General features: G+C 32.9%; 1 protein-coding gene across 1 annotated transcript; it reads right to left on the minus strand.

Moving 5' to 3' along the window:
- Nucleotides 1-121: 121 nt before the first annotated feature.
- On the minus strand, nt 122-15,770 carry LOC132721722 (uncharacterized). The gene is given in 10 exon segments (XM_060706093.1): nt 122-3,136; nt 3,139-3,219; nt 4,276-4,426; nt 4,825-4,884; nt 5,119-5,126; nt 7,542-8,058; nt 11,918-12,309; nt 12,580-12,688; nt 14,791-14,854; nt 15,394-15,770. Coding segments are annotated over 10 exon segments (2,610 nt in total). The 5' UTR covers nt 15,540-15,770; the 3' UTR covers nt 122-2,054.
- Between the last annotated feature and the right edge of the window lie 6,943 nt (nt 15,771-22,713).

The raw sequence follows: 22,713 nt of genomic DNA on the forward strand, positions 1-22,713 counted from the left end.
ACTTATGTGTACAATACATTTAATTTATATGATAAATAGAACATTACATTTGTGTAAGTTCATAACTGAATTAATTGGAATAATTGAATAATAAATATTATGGTTGTCAGAGACTTGCATGATAAAATTCTATTTGCCAGAGACTTCCATAATATAACTTTATTCAACTTGTTCAATAAATTCAGCAATAAACTAAGACTCATTCAATATCCTCTATGAAATGCACATACTATTTGAAAAGATTGTATGTTATTACTATACATCATCTTACTACTTTTAATTATAAACATCTAGATTTCTTTTAAACAGATTAGCTACCCTACAGTTCATATAGGTGGAGACCAACTTACTTTAGCTACTCCTCGAGCATTTAATTTAAAAAAATTTAAATAACATTCAGCATTCCATAATGAATATAAATGTTTTTGCATACTGCAAACTAAGTGAACATCTTGCAAACAGTGTAATTAATCGCATCAACCGAAAAGCATCTTATCTTTTGTTATTATCATTTAAACCTCTAAAATTGTATGAAATAAACTTTACATCAGTCATTTTTATAATATATATAAGATATCATCAAAATTATAAGATGAAAAACTGGCCCTAAAATATTTATATTGATGGTCATTATGAGATTGCATAAAAAATACATGTAGTACATGAACACATCAATTTTATCAAATACACAACATTTCAATCATGTACACATCAATTCAATTATTTACACATCAATTCAATTATATACACATCAATTCAATCATATTCATGTCAGTTCAATCATATATAAAGTGTAAATTTTCTTTCACATGATTCAGACAATCATTTTATAATATATTATGTATGTAATTTATACTTTGCATGACAGACTATGGAACATCTAAAGTTAACATTCCAATGACCAAAGAGACAGATAAATTCCCCATATCTGTTCAAGAACCAATATATAGGTTTTCCACAATAAATATTACAAGAAATATAAACTATAATCCAACAAATTCTGACATGTTTCAAATAGCCAGTTGTAACATTTGTCAATGCATTATAAAAAAAATCATGTTCAGAACTTTGATTTTTATGTCTCATAGTACTGAAACATTAAGTTTTTAACAAGATTAAGTTTAGAAAGATACATGTATTAATTAGCATCTGATTTACTTAATATAAAATGTTTTTGTTAAAAACATATAAATTTTCCCAAAAAGCTACTACAACATATTATTCTGTATATATCCAACTTGACTTGAGTCAATAATTTGTAAAATAACTAACATTTACATAATTACTGGGAAAAATACATATTTTTAATTGGATCAAAGAGATATAATTTACACACATATATATAGAGTAATTTAACGACTCTGATAGCGTTAACTAATTTTGTATGTAATCTTTTAAGACAACAATTTAAGAAAGCATTTAAATATTACTTGAAACAAGTGAGTAAGTACTTAGTCCAAATATTCACTCTTAAATAAATTCTGTGTCTTATATAATATGTAATGCATAATTTGTGATAAAAATATAATATGAGTAAAGAAGTGATAACAAATTACATTTCCAATACATAAAATGCAATCATTTTTCCCCAACCTCATTTTTTCTAAACCATTCTGCTTGCGTGGTGACAGGTCACAATTACTTTTGGGATTTGCGCCTCTCATAGAAATCATGGATTATGGTGTAAATGTTATCATAAATGTCTAATTCTTTCCTCATGATGTCATCACGACTCTTTTTGTATTTTTCTTTCGTACCTGATTAAAGGATTTCAGTAAAAAACATGTTCTGTTCATACAATTATATTCTGACTTGTTTCTAAATGTCCATTGCATAATTCTTTCCTGACAATTTTTTGTGATCAACTGTATGACTTATTTCCACTATGTAAAAAGACCTAAGTGTTAGTCATGGACGCCTGCTTCTGTATATATTGGATGGAATAACAATATTTCCAGACAATTAATTTTGAGTAAACATTGTAAATTTCTTCAAACATGTATTGATTGTTACTGGATGTTGTTTATATTGATGACAGCTTTGGATGTGACATATTACAGTTCATAATAAAAGTTCAGTTTGTGTCTCTCAATCCATTCCTTCAAATCATCCATATTCAATTTTGAAATAGGATTTTTAGGGTCCTTTCTCTGTGAGCTAATTTTACGACCTATTACAGGTAGGAAAGGGCGAATCCTCCTCAAACAAGTAATGATTTTTTTTTCATCTTCTAGTGATGACAATTTTTTGTGTTTCTGAGCTCTTTTCAATGTTGATGTCTCAACATCCAAATGTTCAGACACTTCATTCATTCCAAAGAAGGCACTACTTCGTTTTTTCAATGATGTTTCTGTAACATTTGAACACATAGAACGCAGGTGTGTTTTTGTAAGTCTTACTATGTATTCCATTTGTAAATCAGCAGGAATGATTGATTTGCCAGTGTTTACAAATAGTCCATATATCACTTCATGTGCACTTTGTTCGCTAAGCAGTGCAAACTGCTGACACAAAAGTCTTAAAATTTCTAAAGCATACTTTGAATAATTATTATGCCCTTTCAAAATCAGCATTATGTACTTCATCAGTCTGAGCAGTCTGTCCCTGTTTGGCCTTTTCACTATGTTGCATAATTCCAAGTAAACGAGACCCAACTCAACAACTAGATTTGCATAAATGTTTACACCATCATTATTGTTTTGCTGATTATCAGTGCCATTCAGAAACTCTCTTGTTACAGATGTAATGTTATTAAATATAGGTGTAAACTGCTCTGACACCCAAACTTTAATCTCGTCTAAAGACATACTTGAATAATCTGGTATATTGTCTGGGACCACAGTTGTGTCTGGAAGTCCAATATGTTCACACGCTGCTTCAACAATAAAGGCTTTGATGAATGATTCAGCTAAGTCTTTGCAACTATCGTAATGATTTTTTACATCTTTACCATCCGCTTGTTTCCTTATAAGACGTATTTTCTGGCAGTGCAAAGTAAACTGTTCTGTATTTTGAGTATCATAAAGAATTTGATAAAATGCTGTTAAAACTGCCATTTGCAAATGAAACAATTCAAAGGTAATTGGTTGTAGATTTGTTAATCTTTCAGACTCAGTTAAGCTAGCAGCACATAATTTTTTGCTCCAGAAAATCGTTCCCTTGTAAGTTGGTCTCCACCTATATGAACTGTAGGGAGATTCTTTTCAGCAGAATGGTAGACTGAATGTTATGAATCTAACAACTCCCGTCCCTAGATTTGCCACTTAAATGCCACCGTTTTCAATGGTGGAGTATTTAGACAATTTTCCACCAATAATGCCACCAAAACGCCACCCAAATCATGAAAATGGTGAAAAATTTGAGCAGGACTGATGCTATATAATTTTCCAGTTAATTCCACCTTTTTTACGCTTAATGCCACCAATGAGTGGAAAGTTGGTGGAGTATTTAGACAAACTTTCACCATTATGCCACCTTAGGGTGGCAAACTCATTTTCCACTACATGCCACTTGTTTCCACTAATTGCCACCATCATGGTGGAAAGATGGTGGAGTATTTAGACGAATTTCCACCATTATGCCACCATTGAGTGGCAAACTCATTTTCCACCAAATGCCACTTATTTCCAGCTTTTGCCACCATTAGGGTGGAAAGTTGGTGGAGTATTTAGACACTTTTCCACCATTTTTCCACCACAAAGTGGCAAATTCAGTTTCCACTAAATGCCACCTATTTTCACCCTTTCAGAAATTTTCCACCTTGTGGGTGGCAATAGCTGGAAACTGCTTAAAAGTCACCCTGTACCCTTAAAGAGAAACAAACAAATTTTAAAAATAATCTTTTTAATGTCTCCATATGAAATAATTGTCTCAAAAAATAGCAACACATTAGTCCATTTATTATCTTCAGTTTATCTTTCTATTCCTGGACGGTTTGAGGAGGTGCAGAATCACCCTATGGATTTCAGTCCTTTGGGTTGTCAGCCACTTTTTCAGCGCACAATCTAAAACAAACAAATATTTTGAATAATTGTTACAATAATGAAAAACATTAGCTTACATTATTTTTTACATGACTATTGGATATTTCTATATTCAAGTTGAGTGCATAGATATGATTTAAACCTTAACAAAACAGCATTGCAGACATGGAAGAATCAAACTTTTCTTATTTATTAATACTCCAAGGCAGAAAATATATGCAGAATCAAAAATGATATTTTCATTCAGTTCATTAGTTACCTTTCAAGAACTTAAGTTTTGCCTTGTCTGCACCAGCAGGTCTGGCGTCAGACTCTCTGTTCCATTTCCTCATACCAAACAATGAGCAGCCTTTAATCTCCTCTATATTGAATAGCATTCTGAAGAGCCTTGTTGTACCTTTCTCATTTGAGGCATAGTGCCTCAGTTCTGCCATCACTTGGTCCTAAAATATAATTATCAATATCCAATAAGTAAAGACAGAAAATGAAACACGGTATATGTATACAACTCCAAAATTTTATATTAAGAAAGAAATAAAGAAATACAACACGTCACCATCAGTACAGGTTAAGTAATTTAATAATCTTCCAGTTTCAGTTCTTAACGAACCTTCATCAGGATAAATATTTGACAAAATTTTCAAACTTAGGTGCACAAAAACTCTAAAATTTGTAAAACTAAATGTTAATGCAAATTTAAGTGTCATTAAGAGTTTGAATAAAAGTAAGTTTGTAAATAGTGCATTATAGCTTTATTTATTAAGAACTGAAAAGTGTCTTATTGGGTACTGTGACACTTCTTTCTTATCAATTCTAAAATAACTTTGAATTAACAAGATACCTTTGTAAAGCCACTGAAGAACAAGTGTGTTGCTCCAGGCTGCTCCTCATTGCTTTGTGTCTGCAAAAAAAAAATTCTTATTTAATGCTGTTTCTGTTATGAACTGTCATTCTCCTAACAGCTTGTTACTCTAGACTGTCTAGTTATGGTTATATAATTATCTACTGCACCATGAAAGCTGAATTACAACAATGAAGGAATGAAGCTTACTATTAAAACAGTTACTGTTGATCTGCTTCACATGTGACACACAAGGAAAATTATTTATAGCATGAAAGTTGTAGTAATAGGTACCTGGTTATCTATAGTTTGATTGATGTAATATTGTACATATTAATGATTATTTTGTACTTACTGATTAATTTCTATAATTATTTTCTCAAACTTAAAATTTCTAACATACTGTATTTATGAAATGATGAAGCTCTTCCTACATTCTTTATATTCCTACATTCTTTATATGTAAATGCAGCTTTCTTTTTTAGTCAAGTTACAAACATAACAAATTTAAAACATAATTTTATACATTATACCACTTCATATTTTTAATGTTAAAAAAATTAATAGTTTCTGCAAAAATTATTATAATTGTTATATGTAAAAGTTGCTTACCTGAAACTTTGACTTGGAATGATTCTGCTGTTTATCTTCTTGTCTAATGTTATAATCTACACATTCACACTTCAGTTAAAACTTTTCATTTCTATTTGCCACACTTATAAGACTTTTAATGTATTCTTTGAGAAATCAAAAATATGCACCTTTACATTTTAAACAAAATAATATCTCCAGAATTGCTACAACACCAATCATTTGCTTTGTGTTTGCAAGCTTTAACTGACCTCAATTCCTTTGAATTCAAACTTTACAACCGTACAACTGGAAAGTTCCATTATAATTTTAAACTGTGAGGGATTATTCAAAAACCATAGCACCCATCATTTTATTTTTTACATTCATTTGAATGTATAAACTATGTCTAATACCTAAATAGATTGAGTAGAAATAAGTTTTTGAAAGATAATTTAGCATGCTATTTTAACACAGATTCTACATATAACATGTATAATGTTGCCTCTCCCAAAATAATCAAATGGAACAGTCTGGTCAGCTTGAGTAAACTATTAACCCCCATGAAGAGATTACTAGATAAGAGGGCAGTAGTTTTATCAGATCTGTGTGTTAAATCTTAGAGGATGCAGTATTTACTTGCTAGTATTTACTTATCCTGATTATAAGAAATTATCAGACATTATTAGCTAATTACTTTTCACACAATTATTTTTACAATAGATTTAAAGCCTCTGAAAGGCATACTTATTACTATATTGTGTATGTATAATAAGCAAGCACAGTACTTCATTATCTTGAAGTCTGATCTATTTTTTATGTATATTTATTAAATAGCTTTTAAATATTATTGTTAACAAGTTTGATTCATGTTTGTTTCTTCTTTAAAATACATGTACATAACTCTCTCCTGCAAAGTTATGGAGTTATTGCCCTTTGAAAGTTTTAATCTGCAAAGCATAGTACAAAAAATGTTTGATACAATAATTTTAAACTCCACATATAACTAAATCTCATTGATTCAATGAGAAGTACAAGGCCTAGGAACCATAACTCTTTTTTGTATGATTTGGGGTTTATTGCCATTATGTACTTCTCCATGCTTAATTTTTGTTTTGATCATTAAGCTTAAAAAGTATTGGAGATATTAATTTGAAACTTCACAGATATAGATCTTTGTGAGTAATGTGCTGTGTTTACGAACCATAACTCTTTTGCATACTTTTGGAGTTATTGCCCTTTGCATTTTTCACTTTAATTATTGTAAGCATTACATGAAAAGTGTTTGTACTCACCAGATATCAGTTTAAAGTAATATTAAAGAGACCAATCTTAATTAGAAGAAAAGACCAAAGTCAAACTTTATTCAAGATTGACATTAAATATCACAACAAACTTTATGCAGAAAAATGCATTTTCTGGGCATTGAAGAAAATATCAACTATTGAATGTACAGATTGCAACTAAAAAAGCTAAGTACACTTTTACAGCCGTAACTTTATTTTACAAGCATAGAATGGAACATAGGCATTTTTGACTTTAAGTCAGTTTGATAAAAAGTTCACTTGATGCTTTGTTAAAAACTAGAAACAGGTTTATTTCAGTTTGGAACTTTAACTTAAATAAATCTTATAAACCCTGCAATGCACAATCAATTTTCAGTTTTTTCCACCAAGTTTTCTGCCACCCAGAAAATAGTGAAGAGTTTCCCTCTTCGACTAAAAGTTATTCAAAAAAATTTCTAAGTTTTTTCCACTAATTTGCCACCCAGAAAATAGTTAGAGTTTCACTTTTCCACTAAAAGCCACTCATTTTCCACCTTCAAAATAAACTAAGTTTCATTTTTCACCAATTTCCACCTTTTTGCCACCATGAAAAAAGTCTATGTTCAAATTTCCACTCAATGCCACCTAAATGCCACCAAAGGATAGTGGCGTTTGGTGGCAATTTTGCCACTACAGTGGAAAAAGAGTGGAATTTTGTCATTTTCCAGTTAATTTCACCTTTTTTACAATTAATGCCACCCTTTTCAGTGGAAATAGCTGGCAAGTAGTGGCAAATCTAGGGACGGGCTGGTAGATAATTAAATAATATAAACATCCCTGGTGTTGACGTGTAATTTTCTTCCTATTTTACCTTATCTTAACTGTATAACATATAACATTTTTGTTCATTTTTATGAAGAACTGGCAAAGGTATTACCTTATTTTTTTTATCCATTCCAACAGGTAAGTCATAGATAGTGTCAGTTACTGCAGCCTTGGCAAATTGCAGCCAACTAAAATGTTCAATAAGTATTTCAGCAGAATGCATGGTGAAGTCATGAACAATAAGGTCCATTTCATCATTTGTGGGAATGAATGATACACAATCAGTCTGACGCAAATCTTTCTGTGGTGTAACATTTGACAAGTGATTGAAGTTGACATTTTGGATGATTGCTGCAGACCCAAACCAATGTTCAATATGAGCCTTCTTCCCAACACTTCGTTCCTGTGATACCTGCATATGGAAATTAACATTGTCTCCTACAATTCTGAATCTTTTGCCTTCTCTAACCTCATTTATTAACTCTTCATTAAAACTTCCGGAAATGCCAGACATCTGTTCAAGCATACCACTGTGGCTTAAACAAACACCAAGTCTTTGTAGTCTGTCATAAACCTGTTATGCAAAATAAAATAAAAATTATTGCTTAAAAAGTTTTGACAGTAATTAATGTAATTTTTTTTAATAATTCTTATGTAACACAAGACAATTAAAAATTGTTCTGAATACTGATAAATACCTAAGAATGCAACATTTCTTAATAAAACTTTTCTGATTTTGACTACAAGTTCATATTATTTCCAGTGTATTTATTCACTTTTACTTAAAGTGGTACTGTTTTGTCATTGTTTTAAGTTTGTTTTTTGAAAGCAATTAACTTGACAATTGATGAACAGAACCTAAAAAACATAACAAGGGCCATCAGTGATGACAAGTGTCACCTCATGATAGCCATTCGCATGTTGCAGCTACTGTGAAGCAGGGGACCCAAAAATCATTAACAGGGCAAAACACATTTTAGTTCAAGGGCAATAACTTGGCTGAAAATCATTCAAGCCAAAAACTTGTGTACTATGCACATGTACTTCGCCTACCAATCAATCATGTTAAGTTTCATTGAGATTGCATAAGTGGTATAAGAGGAGTAGTGCGAGCAAACTTTAAAGAATAAACAATAATTAAAGGGCCATAACTCCAACAAAATTCACTGAACCATCAAGTGTCAATGATATGCACAACTAGACTTGGTACTGATCATTTCTGTAAATTTTGCATGAAATTGCACCAGTAGTTTAAGAGAAAAAGTGCGGACAAGCTTTTGTATATCTGGCAACACACAAGATAACCATCTTTTTTTCATAAAGAGCCATAACTCGGTTAAAAATCATTCAATTGGAAAATCCTAGCAGTATGCCTAAGGACCTGAGCTACAGATCAATCCACTAAAGTTTTTATTGGAATTGCATAATATAAGTGACATAAGAGGAGTAGTCCATACAAACTTTAACAAGAACTGTCGGAGGACAGTAACGCTCGACTATTCGAAAATTTGTCACAAGGGTGTTTCATTGAGTATAATAATGCTTACCTATATGAATACATAAAATTGTCCGAAAAGGTACAAACTCTTCAAGTTTCAATACATTCCCTTCAGTAGTTATGGAGAGACAAGCTTACATGCAAAAACTTTACCAAGAATTCATGAGTCGAAAAAGGGGCATAATTATGCAAAAAAAGCAAATCAGAGTTATGGGACTTGTACCAATCATCTTAGATAATCACAGAGAACAAGTGTGTGAAGTTTCAATCCATTCCCTTCAGTAGTTATGGAGATACCAGCTTACATGCAAAAACTTAACCAAGAATTTCTAAGTCGAAAAAGGGGCATAATTATGTAAAAAAGCAAATCAGAGTTATGGGACTTGTGCCAATCATCTTAGATAATCACAGAGAACAAGTGTGTGAAGTTTCAATCCATTCCCTTCAGTAGTTATGGAGATACCAGCTTACACGCAAAAACTTAACCAAGAATTTCTAAGTCGAAAAAGGGGCATAATTATGTAAAAAAGCAAATCAGAGTTATGGGACTTGTGCCAATCATCTTAGATAATCACAGAGAACAAGTGTGTGAAGTTTCAATCAATTCCCTTCATTAGTTATGGAGATAACAGCTTACATACAAAAACTTAACCAAGAATTTCTAAGTCGAAAAAGGGGCATAATTATGTAAAAAAGCAAATCAGAGTTATGGGACTTGTGCCAATCATCTTAGATAATCACAGAGAACAAGTGTGTGAAGTTTCAATCAATTCCCTTCAGTAGTTATGGAGATAACAGCTTACATACAAAAACTTAAAGGAACTCCACTGAGGTTAATTAGCCTAAAAACATAGAATTTTAATTTTTCACATAGATCAACATGAGCTATTAAAACAGAAATATAAATGAAATATAACTATGAAACATACAGGAAATACATTAAAAATCGTATGTTTGTGCTATTCTCTGTCCGATTCGAGTGAAAAGCGTTTAAACGCTTTTAAATTTTTGGTCATTTTTCACTATTATAATTATTATTTTGGAAAAACGGAATGAGCTAATGATCTGAAATTTTGCACATAAGCTTTTAGTACAGATCTACATCAAATAGAGTAATAATCTCAAAAAACTATTTCCAGTCCCCTCATGTCAAAAAACCTCAGTGGAGTCCCTTTAACCAAGAATTTCTAAGTCAAAAAAGGGGCATAATTATGAAAAAAAGCAAATCAGAGTTATGGGACTTGTGCCAATCATCTTAGATAATCACAGAGAACAAGTGTGTGAAGTTTCAATCCATTCCCTTCAGTAGTTATGGAGATACCAGCTTACATACAAAAACTTAACCAAGAATTTCTAAGTCGAAAAAGGGGCATAATTATAAAAAAAAGCAAATCAGAGTTATGGGACTTGTGCCAATCATCTTAGATAATCACAGAGAACAAGTGTGTGAAGTTTCAATCCATTCCCTTCAGTAGTTATGGAGATACCAGCTTACATACAAAAACTTAACCACAGGGACGCCGACGCCGACGCCGACAAATGGGTGACTGCATTAGCTCGATTATTCTGCGAATAGTCGAGCTAAAAATAAGTAAATTAAAGGGTCAAAACTCTGGAAAAAAAAACCTTTGCAACCGGAAAATGCTGAAGAAAACTAGACTTGGTACTGACCATTCCTGTACAGTTTGGATGAAATTACACCAGTAGTTTATGAGGAGTAGTCCGGACAAGTTTTTTGATGGACACACAGATGATGGAGAAGTGATCCCTATATGTTGCCACTACTCTGTAGAGGCAACACAATAAATGACAAAATAAACTCTTCAACGGAAACACTAACATATAAAATTTAAATTTCATACACAAATTCAATTTTAAGTCACCATGTAAATTAAATTATTCTGTCATAAGCATTTTAAAACTTAAAAATACACATCAGTCATAAAACCAATTTACAGTAAACTAGCCCTTGCTTGAGGCATTCAAAATTTGTTCCATATATATTAAGAGTTCCTTGTAGCAAATAACAATTTGTTCCTTATATCAGAAGCTTCTTTTGGAGTTATTTTCAGTGCATTTTGTTTAATTTGGATTAAAATATAAGATTCCTTAACAGCAATAACTCTTTATAACAGTGTTTGCTAAAGTAATATTTTTTTTGTCTTGAATTAGGAACGGCCTGATTTGGGCCAAAAATGATGTTTCCTTATAGCCAGAAATTTGCTATATCAATTTTAGCTTTAAGCCAAGTTTACTGTAAAAGCTTATGAAATATATCAGAAACATGATTGTAAAAACAAAAAACAAACAAGAGGGCCATGATGGCTTTTCACCTGATTATGAAGGCTCAATCCCATTTTATTTGGGCTGTGTGACCTAGTTTTTGCCCACATATGACCCATATTCGAACTTGACCGAGCTATCACAAAAACAACCTTTCTGAACAATTTTCAGGATATTTGGATCACAACAGTAGCCTCTAGGGTGAAAACCTGGAAATTGACCTGGAAATTATTACTACAAAGTTTCTGACCATTTTCCAAGATATTTAGACTGGAACAGTAGCTCCTTGAAGGTTAACAAGGTTTTCCAATATTTAGGCTTTGTGACCTAGTATTTGACCCCAGGTGGGGTGGGGGGGGCAATATTATATATATGCTATATACAAAATACATAAGCTCTAGGCCATGCACAATCAGAGAATAATACTTTTTCTTTTTTTTTACTATATTCATGTAACTATTACTAGGAACAGACCTGGAAAATTTCACCAAATTTGACCCAGTGGTTTCTGGGGAGAAGTTGTTTGTATAAAAGTTGATGATGGATGCCGGACAAATTGTGATCACAAAAGCACACCTTGAACACTTTGTGCTCAAGTGAGCTAAAAACAAGGAAAAAAAAAAGAAGGAAAACAATTGACATCCATAATAACCTTTTGATGTGTATGCTCATTAGCTAGGGCAATGGACACCACTTTCTGTATCAGAGAAAGTTTCTTGAACCTATGTTTCATTAAAATTCCATAAACAGTGCTCAAAACTGGAACAAGACTTTCTGATTTCTTACTATTACCAATCATATGAACTGGATAAGCAACAGCCATCAAAACCTCAGCTAAAAATGTTTGTTTATCTATTAATTCTGTCAATATTGCATCCCATTTGAACTGCATTAATTCATGGTAATTGTTGCAGTACAAGGCACTGCCTGTATTGGCACATTCACGGGCATCAATCTCTATGTCACTTAATATCATTGTTTTAATTTCTTCAAACAGAGGAGATGCCATGACTGCCCTAGCTATTTGTCTTGAAGATCCAGTACCTGAATTATGATAATGTCTGTATTTTATATAAGTATTTTAGATTGTTCTTCAACAGAGTTAACAAAGAAGAACACTACGTGATACCATGTATTTTATAAATAGTAATTCATTTTGTTATTTCCAAAATTTATTACAAAATAAGTTTATCAGCAAATAAGCTGTGCATTATTGTTCGATCTTTATGGTTCTGAAAAGTACAGCTAACAGCAGTTATGTCATTTACAGGAGAACTTTCAAACAATCAAACAGAAGCAAAATTGTTTACTTACATAATAAGTCTATAAGAATAGCTCTGTCCCCTTTCTTCATATCTGGAAATGACCGGAGACGTTTCACAGCTGTTTTATTTAATAATTTTGCACCTGGATTTGAAGTTTCCTGAAAAATATTTAAAATGCATGGTTGTCAACTTCCCCTACCCCCAATCTAAAATACAACCTCCTAAGATGCTTTTGAATAGAATTGATGCAGTATGGACTAATTTAATATAAAATATATTATAAATTTATGTGACCTTATTGGGAATCTGTAATTGTATGAAAACGTTTAGCTATCAATTTTCATTTATATAGTTTTAAAAATGTTAGTTTTTTATAGTTAATTTTACTGGACAATTAATTCGCTACCTTATTCATAACAAATAAACTATCCCTATGTTGTAGCAGTACACCTGAAAGTTATATCAACAAGAGGGCCATGATGGCCCTAGATCGCTCACCTGAATTATCAAACTCATCCAAACAATTACCTAGACAAGCATTCTGACCAAGTCTCATGACAGGTGAGTCAAAAATGTGACCACTACAGTGTTAACAAGGATTATCCATATTTGAGCAGTGCGACCTAGTTTTTTACCCAGGTGACACATATTCAAACTTGACCTAGAAATCATCAAAACAAACTTTCAGACCAATTTCCAGGATACTTGGATCAAAATAGTAGCAACTAGAGTGTTAACAAGATTTTTCTATTTTTAGCTCCGGTGACCTAGTTTCACATGCGATTTCGAACTCATCCAAGCAATTACCTAGACAAACATCCTGACCAAGTTTGATGATAATTGAGTCGAAAATGTGACCACTAGAATGTTAACAAGGTTTTTCCATATTTGGCGGTGTGACCTAGTTTTTTCATCCAAGATGACCCATGTTCGATCTTGACTTAGAAATCATCAAAACAAACTTTCAGACCAATTAACAGAATATTTGGATCACAACAGTAGCCACTAGAGTGTTAACAAGATTTTTTCTATTTTTAGCTCCTGTGACCTAGTTTTTCATCCGAAATGTCCCATGTTCGATTTATTCCCAGCAATGACCTAGACAAGTTTCCTGACCAAGTTTGATGACAATTGAGGCAAAATTGTGACCACTAGAGTGTTAACAAGGTTTTTCTATTTTTAGCTCCTGTGACCTAGTTTTTCATCCGAGATGACCCATGTTCGAACTCATCCGAGCTATCACCTAGACAAGCATCTTGATCAAGTTTGATGATGATTGATGCAAAAATGTGACCGCTAAAGTGTTAACAAGGTTTTTCTATTTTTAGCTCTGGTGACCTACTTTTTCATCCGAGATGACCCATGTTCGAACTCATCCAAGCTATCAACTAGATAAGCATCCTGACCAAGTTTGATGATGATTGATGCAAAAATGTGACCACTAGAGTGTTCACAAGGTTTTTCTATTTATAGCTCCGGTGACCTAGTTTTTCATCCGAGATGACCCATATTCGAACTCATCCGAGCTATTATCTAAACAAGCATCCTGACAAAGTTTGATGATGATTGGGTCAAAAATGTGACCACTAGAGTGTTCACAAGGTTTTTCTATTTTTAGCTCCTGTGACCTAGTTTTTCATCAGAGATGACCCATGTTCGAACTCATCCAAGCAATTGACTAGACAAGCATTCTGACCAAGTTTGATGATGATTGGTTCAAAAATGTGACCACTAGAGTGTTCACAAGGTTTTTCTATTTATAGCTCCTGTGACCTACTTTTTCATCCGAGATGACCCATGTTCGAACTCATCCGAGCTATCACCTAGACAAACATCCTGACCAAGTTTGATGATGATTGGGTCAAAAATGTGACCTCTAGAGTGTTCACAAGGTTTTTCTATTTTTAGCTCTTGTGACCTAGTTTTTCATCCGAGATGACCCATGTTCGAACTCATCCGAGCTTTCAACTAGATAAGCATCCTGACCAAGTTTGATGATGATTGAGGCAAAAATGCGACCGCTAGAGTGTTCACAAGTAATTGTGGACGGCCGGACGGACGACGGACGACGGACGACGGACGACGGACATTCACCGATCCTAAAAGCTCACCCTGAGCAAGCTCAGGTGAGCTAAAAAGCATATCGCAATACATCATGTGGATAAAACAATGACTTGAAAGTATTATTGCTCACTACAGATTTTGCCTTAAACATAGTTATGAAAAGCATTAGGTTATGATTAAATTCTGTGAGGTATACCTTTAAGTCTCTCTTGGGCTCAACAAACACCCAATCTCCTGGGTTCCTGTCAGTTTCACCAAAACTATATAAATGAAAATTGATAGCTAAACATTTTCATACAGTTACAGATTCCCAATAAGGTCATATAAATTTATAATATATTTTATATTAAATTAATCCATACTGATACATTGATGGGTTCAATTTTACTTTATGAACAGCTTCCTGTATTTTCACAAATTACCTGTAACATTACTTTACCTGACTTATGGCTATGTAAAAACAATTCATGTCTTGTTGTTTGTATAAAAAAGCTGAAAGTATTATTAGTTATTAGATTTTTGAGAAACAAACCATTTATATACAGTCATATAACCTGTCAGGAATATTTATGATGAATTTGTAATATAGAAAATTTCCTTTTCCAGAGAAAAAGGTGAGATTTCTTTATAAATTGACAACAGCTATGTATATAAAACTATATAAACGTCACAAGTATCCAATGAAAATTGATGTTATAAAAATGCAGTATTATAATAATATTTACAGATGTATTTTAATTTATTTTCTAAATTAAATATTTTGAAGAAATTAAAGTAAATTGTTGAAGGGTGAATATACCTGGCACAATTTACTGGCAGTGATAAATCGGTCTGTGTCCCAATGTCAACTGTTTTTATGTCATTTAGTTCTCTGAACCCCAGTTCAAGCTCTTTAACAGTTGATGACACTGGTTTGCAGGCATTGACAGACAGACGCTTGGCCATACGTTTGCATGAGTCTTCTATTTAATAAAACAAGAGGGCCATGATGGCCCTGAAATCGCTCTCCTGTATAAAGGCCCCTGGGCCAAGGCCAATTTTTAACCAGGGGCTTTTATTTGAAAAAACTTGGTAGACACCCATTAGAAGATGTTTCATGATAAATATCTAAGCTCTAGCTCTTTTGGGGTTTTGATAAGAAGATTTTTTAAGTTTTTACTATTAACATATAGGGAAAAACAAAAACATTTTGACCCCAGGGCTTTTATTTAAACAAACTTGGTAGACAATGACTAGAAGATATTTCATGCTTAGTATCTAAACTCTAGCACTTTGGGTTTTTTATAAGAAGATTTTTTAAAGTTTTTACTATACACATATAAAGAAAATCAATGACCCCTGGGGTGGGGCCAATTTCAACCCTTATTTGAACAAACTTGGTAGACACCCATTAGAAGATGTTTCATGCTAAATATTTTAGCTCTAGCTCTTTAGGGTTTTTAAAAGAGGATTTCTTAAAGTTTTTACAATATACAAAAAACAATGACCCTCTGGGGTGGGGTCATTTTTTACCCCATGGCATTTATTTGAATAAACTTTGTAGACACTGACTAGATGATGTTTCATTCAAAATATTTAAGCTCTAGCTCTTTTGCTTTTCTAAAAGAAAATATATTAAGTTTGTTCTTTCGGTTGCCATGGCAACCAGAGTTCTGCTTGGAATTAAATTCTTTGATCAATTTTTAAAGTTGACTACCAAATACACATTCCTGTGAAGTTTGGATGAAATTGGCTCAGCGGTTTATGAGAAGATGTCGTTTAAAGTAAAAGTTTACTGATGGACGCCGCACAGACGCTGGAGGAAAAGCGATCACAAAATAAAAGCTGTATTGCAACACAATAAAAAGATATTCTAATTGGCAGTGACAGCTCTATTTAGTATTGAATCTACACGAATATAATATTCTATTTATCACATATATAAAGTAAGAACAATAAACTGTTAAAATGAGTATTTTTCAATGACGCGCCTATAGTGTAACGCTAACATTAGCACATTTTAACGCGATGTTTCTATATAGTGCAAATGACGTCACGTCAAAGTGTTATTCCACTAGTGTATTGTTTTTATTAAATGGCTTTATTACACTCCTGCACCGCGGTTTATGTGATAATATTATATACTATATTGTCAAACTTTCCACCATTATGAAGATTTTTTTTGCAGAAATATTCTGTTTGCTTCATAGTTTCATAGTCAATATAAAAAAGCTCCTCTCTGTTAGTTTTCATACATTAAATGTAACATTATTAATAAAAAATATTATAGCAGCCCTAAACACCTCACTTAAAAGTTATAAAATAACATGTTTTGTGTTGCCAATGTCTAACAATAAAATGCATGGTTCTTGAAGTTATGCAAATGAATACTGAAATCATTATCTTATTTCCTTATTATCTTTTTTTCATAAGCATTTCAATTCTGTATAAAATTTTAAATCGCATTTATTATTTAGTGCAGCTGCACATTTCCTCCAATACTGCATAGCAGATTCACCATTCTCTACACTGCTATTGTCATTTATGAAGCTCTCCAGAAAAATTGTCTCATCCTCCATGGAACTTGACGCTTTCCATCCTGTACACATGTATTTATTCCAAAATTTTAGTAAACAAGCATGCATATAAATTGTTCAAATTAAGTACTGAAAATTATACAGGTAAATAATGAGCTAATGAGAAGAACAGTATATTGTTTGAAAGTAGATTTGGTGAACTTATATTGAAATTGATATCTGGATGCTGAGTATGACATCATTTTTGCATACAAATGAAGTTGTTAATTCATGCACTACTCCTAAAAATACTGTCAATCATTATTATACTAACCGAATATTACTTTTTTTGTAATTTGGACTCTGAAAGAATCAAACACAGGTTGTCAATACTGACAAGACAATCAGGCTCTGAGGTAACTATTTAGAGGTAACTCAGCAGTGCAGAATTTGCCTGGTTACACCTTAAAACATTTATTCTCAAGCCGATGCAACCAGTGTAAAAGATTTAGTTGTATAGTATAAACAAATTTTGTACTTAGTACATATGGTTTTTGACAGTTATGCAATGAATGTTAATGAAATATATACATTACATTTGTAACAAGAATTTGTAACAGAGTTACCAACGTCCCCCGCCTCGGGAAGTTTTATATGAAGCATAAAATTGCGCTATTTCAAAAGATTGAGGTATGGCTGTCAGGACTTTCATTCCAAAATTATGATCAATGCTAGATCTACAAATGCAACAATGAATTTATTAAAGAAATACTAGTAAAATGAAACACGGAATGTAAAATTCTATCATGTTAACCTTTGACCTCTAAGTGTGACCTTGACCTTAAAGGTAGGGGTGATGAACTGGTGTTGTGCATGACATATCATCTAATTAATATTACTATTTGTGCTAAGTAATTTCAAAATCCCTTGAACTATGTAGAAGTTATAGATTGGACACAAAATATACCCTATAACAGACTATGTCAATCTTTGACCTCTAAGTGTGACCTTGGAGGTAGGGGGCCCATGTTTTGCACCTGACATATCATCTTATTATTGTGATTATTTGTGCAAGGTATTTTTAAAATCCCAGGTTATGGACTGGACACAAAATATACCCTATTACAGAGTATGTAAATGTTTGACCTCTATGTGTGACCTTGACCTTGGAGGTAAGGACACATGTGTTATGCATGACATATTATCTTATCATTGTGACTATTTGTGCCAAGTATTTTCAAAATCCCTTGATCTATGAAGAAGTTATAGACGGGACACAAAATAAACCATATAACAGACTCAGCTAACCTTTGACCTCTAAGTGTGACCTTGACCTAGGAGGTAGGGGTGCAGGTGTTGTATCTGACATATTGTCTTATTATTGTGACTATTTGTGCCTAGTTATTTCAAAATCCTGAAGAAGTACAAAATATACCCTAAAACAGAATACGTAAACTTTTGACCTCTAAGTGTGACCTTGAACTTGGGAGGTAGGGATGCAGATGTTGCGCATGACACATTGTCTTACTATAGTGACTATTTGTGGCAAGTATTTACAAAATCCTTTGATCTATAAAAAAGTTATGGAACGGACACAAAATATACACTGTAATAGACTATGTTAATCTTTGACCTCCAAGTGTGACCTTGACCTTGGAGGGAGGTGACCAGTTGTTGCGCATGACACATCAAGTATTTACAAAATCCCTTCAAAGATAAGAAAATTATGGACCGGACACAACATATATCCTCAAATAGACAATGTTGACCTTGAATGAGGAGGTAAGGGTCTGGTAGTTGGGCATGACACATCGACTTATTATAACAAACATTTGTGCCAAGTTATTTCAGATTCCTTTGATAAATGAAAAAGTTATGGACCGGACACAAAATATACCCTGTAATAGACTATGTTAATCTTTGACCTCCAAGTGTGACCTTGACCTTGGAGGTAGGTGACCGGTTGTTGCGCGCGACACATCGTCTCATTACTGTGAACAATTGTGGCAAGTATTTACAAAATCCCTTCAAAGATAAGAAAGTTATGGACCGGACACGACATATACCATCAAATAGACAATGTGACCTTGAATGAGCAAGTGCGACCTTGACCTTGGAGTTAGGGGTCTGGTTTTTGCGCATGACACATCGTCTTATTATAACAAACATTTGTGCCAAGTTATTTCAGATTCCTTTGATAAATGACAAAGTTATGGACCGGACACGAAAGTGTGACGGACGGACGGACAGACGGACGGACGGAGCCTATTACTATATCCCCCTTTTTTCTTCGAAAAGGCGGGGGACAATAAAGCTGCATTGAATATAACCTGAAAAGAGAAATGGTGTATTAAAATATTATTTGAACAAGGAAAATCTTTCTGTAAGTGCTCTTCTTTTAATCCATGGTTTCAGGTCCCCCATAACACAACAACATATAAAAATGCAGTGTATTAAGTATTATCTGCTCAAGGCAGGGGTATCATTGGATGCCATCCAACTCTTTGTTGCCTGATTGGGATGAACTTCAAAGATATTTGAAAAATATACATATATTACTGGTCAGCGACCACCAAAACCCTACAACCACCAAACCCGAAGTTGTGAACGGCACTGAAAAATGTCTGATTCAGTTTTTTCTTTGTCCAGTGATTGTCCAGATCTATCAGTCCTTTTGTTATCAACATTTTATGCATATTTCTTCTAAAACTAAATGACAAAATTTGTTTCAATTTTCTTAAATGGTAATATCTTGTCTATTTCCAGAATGTTGACATTGAAAATTTGAACATCAAGAGTGCAATACCTGACCTCTTACACTAGCTATAATCATTTGCAGAGTAAACAATAGAATATCCAAAACTTCAGCATTTGCTACTGTATATCATGTTAAAAATAAAGAAATAAAACACCCAAGCCTTTATCTGGAGTAAATCAACGTCATATACATATCTGTGCGGACACTTGGCAGGCTTCGAATTTAAGCTTGCATACTGGAAAAATGCCAGTGAAAATATAATATTGCCAGCAAAAATTACTCAAGCTGGCATTTATTTGCAAGTGATTGTTCATTTTTGATGTTAACATAATTATTATCTTCTGCACGTGCTTGGAAACTGTCCACTGCAGAAACTTATGATGTTAACTGTGCCAGATGCAGTATTTGATTATGTTCAACTTAAAAATCTATTTTGGGTTACTCTTTTTATTTTTTCAGTGGATATATTTAAGCTTATAACTGAACATTCTAATACTCTAGACTAGAAAGGCAGGTGTTCCGCTGGTTTATCTATTCCCGATCCCTAAACAATTGTTTACAGTGTTTTTTTCCTTATATAACTGATACCGGAAAATGGTACCGTTCCCAATAGAAAATAGACAACAAATTTCCCAATTCATGACTGATAAATTCTCAAAATAACAATGAAAATTTTCTCAAAAATCGGCAAATTTAAAGGTAAACAAAAACAGAAATGCCATTGATAAGTGATATGCGATAAAAACCAAGTATAACCACATGAGTGATATTCGTACCTAGTTAATTTTGTACTTTTAGCGTTTCACACCTTACCATTATTTATGTACAATTGTTATGATTATCAATTTTTTTTCAACCTCATTTAAGTTAATAATAAATCGTTTTAAAGTGTATATTATGCATAATTTTCATGTCTCCCTGGAGTAAAGAAATTCCCAAAGAATATTTTGCATCCTATGTAAAATTCCCAATTTGAGTCAAACCCATGGATTTTTTCCCAATCTGTCCCATACCGGTACCATTCCCAAAGTAGGGGAAAAAAACACTGAGTTTATCATTATATATATTAATTAATGTGTTGAAATGTTTTTCTTTCATTACAAGAAGTGACAGGTTAAATGTTGATGCTGCACATCAAAGACGCCGCCAAATGATGTGAACAGTAACAGGTAATTTACAAAATCAGAATTGAAAATCGTTCTCTATTACAGTTGAATATCCAAAGCACTAATTATTTTTTTCTCCATGTTCTTGGTATGTCTGAAATTCTGAAATGTTTGTCTGTTGCGACAAAGATTGAAACGTCTGGTCGAAGCAAAATAAATTGGATAACAAGTGAAATTAAAACGATTGGTAAACTTAAAATTAATTCAAGACAATATGTGCCGGGAAAAATGTCCATTTAAATATTGGTGCGAATTGCATAATGTTCGAATGATTTTGAGGACGAACTGTCTGTTATTTTACAAATAGCGATAATATGTCTGTAATATCAAATAATAGTTATAAATAAATTGATATCAATTCTTTGTTACGTATTGTTTACTTATTTATTAAAGATTAAACTACTTGAATAAACAAAAGATTGCATATGCTGTGTGGAGGTGCGGCAAGTCTGGCATGAGATGGGAAGGCCTTCTTCAAACCATCCAGCTACAAATGCTTCATAATCCACCACCCAGAATCCTCATCATACACCTTGGAGGTAACAACATCCACAATACTAAAATTACAAAACTTATATCAGTCATAAACAAAGACATCAAATATTTAAGAGATACTCTTCTTGACACTCATATCATCTGGTGTGACATCCTACCACGACTACAATGGCGGAACAATCTTTCAGAATCACCCAAACTACTCAACATAAAAAGAAAAAGAATTAATCGTACTGCGTAAATATTGGAGGCAGAGTTATCCAACTTGTCAATCTGATGTACATTGTTACTATAAATAAGTATTGTAAGTTTCAATTGAATATCTCAAGCAATAATTGAGATATTTGACTTTACAAAAAACTTTAACCAACGCAATCGCCGACGTGGATGCCAACGCCACAACAATAGCTCTCCATATTCTTCAAATAGGCAAGCTAAAAACCCTTGAAAATTTTGGATGATCTTTATCTGTCAATTTATATAAACATTTCTGCCAAGTTTAAATTTAATTGAACAGTGATGTTCTAAGATATGATTCTTGAGTCTGAATGGACATTCTCACCGAGTAGACATTATGGGTTCATATCTCTTTCTCTTTTTTGATCTCTAAAACCCCATAAGCAACACTTCTTCACCACATTAGCAACTTTTCTCCCTGCAAGTACAGTCTGTATGGAATGAACACAGACAGTCATCCCATAATGTCACCTGAGAGTGTGTGCTCACATGCCACTTCAATGTACAGGGGCCATTTTGTTTTTTTCTATTGTTCTACAGTGTCCTTGGCCACTTATTTTTTGTTTAGGAATGAAGTCGTATTTGTTTTTTTTTTCAATCTGTTTACAATTAAATGGCTCCCACAATCAGTTTCAACAGCCGAGAGTGACTTACGAACAGAGAACACTTTTTCAATATCTCCTTTCTTATTTGATTGGCAATTTGTTGTTGTAACATTGGTTGTGTTTTCTTCATTTGTTTTTCATCTTCAACTTTCATCGTCTCACATAAATCTGTAATATATATGTGTAAATAGTTTCCATACTAACACCATAATAACATATGTCTACCCATCAGTTTGTATATAATTCTAACATCCCGTTTTTCCCTACTGAACTAATATAAATTTTGGGTTTGGTCATTAAACCAAAAAAATACTTTTTGACTTTTCTATATTTGAATGTATGAAACCTTTTTGACATATGAGA

This window comes from Ruditapes philippinarum, unplaced genomic scaffold, assembly GCF_026571515.1.
Source record: "Ruditapes philippinarum isolate M1 unplaced genomic scaffold, ASM2657151v2 ctg2703_1_1_1_1, whole genome shotgun sequence".
Taxonomy (NCBI): Eukaryota; Metazoa; Mollusca; class Bivalvia; order Venerida; family Veneridae; genus Ruditapes; species Ruditapes philippinarum.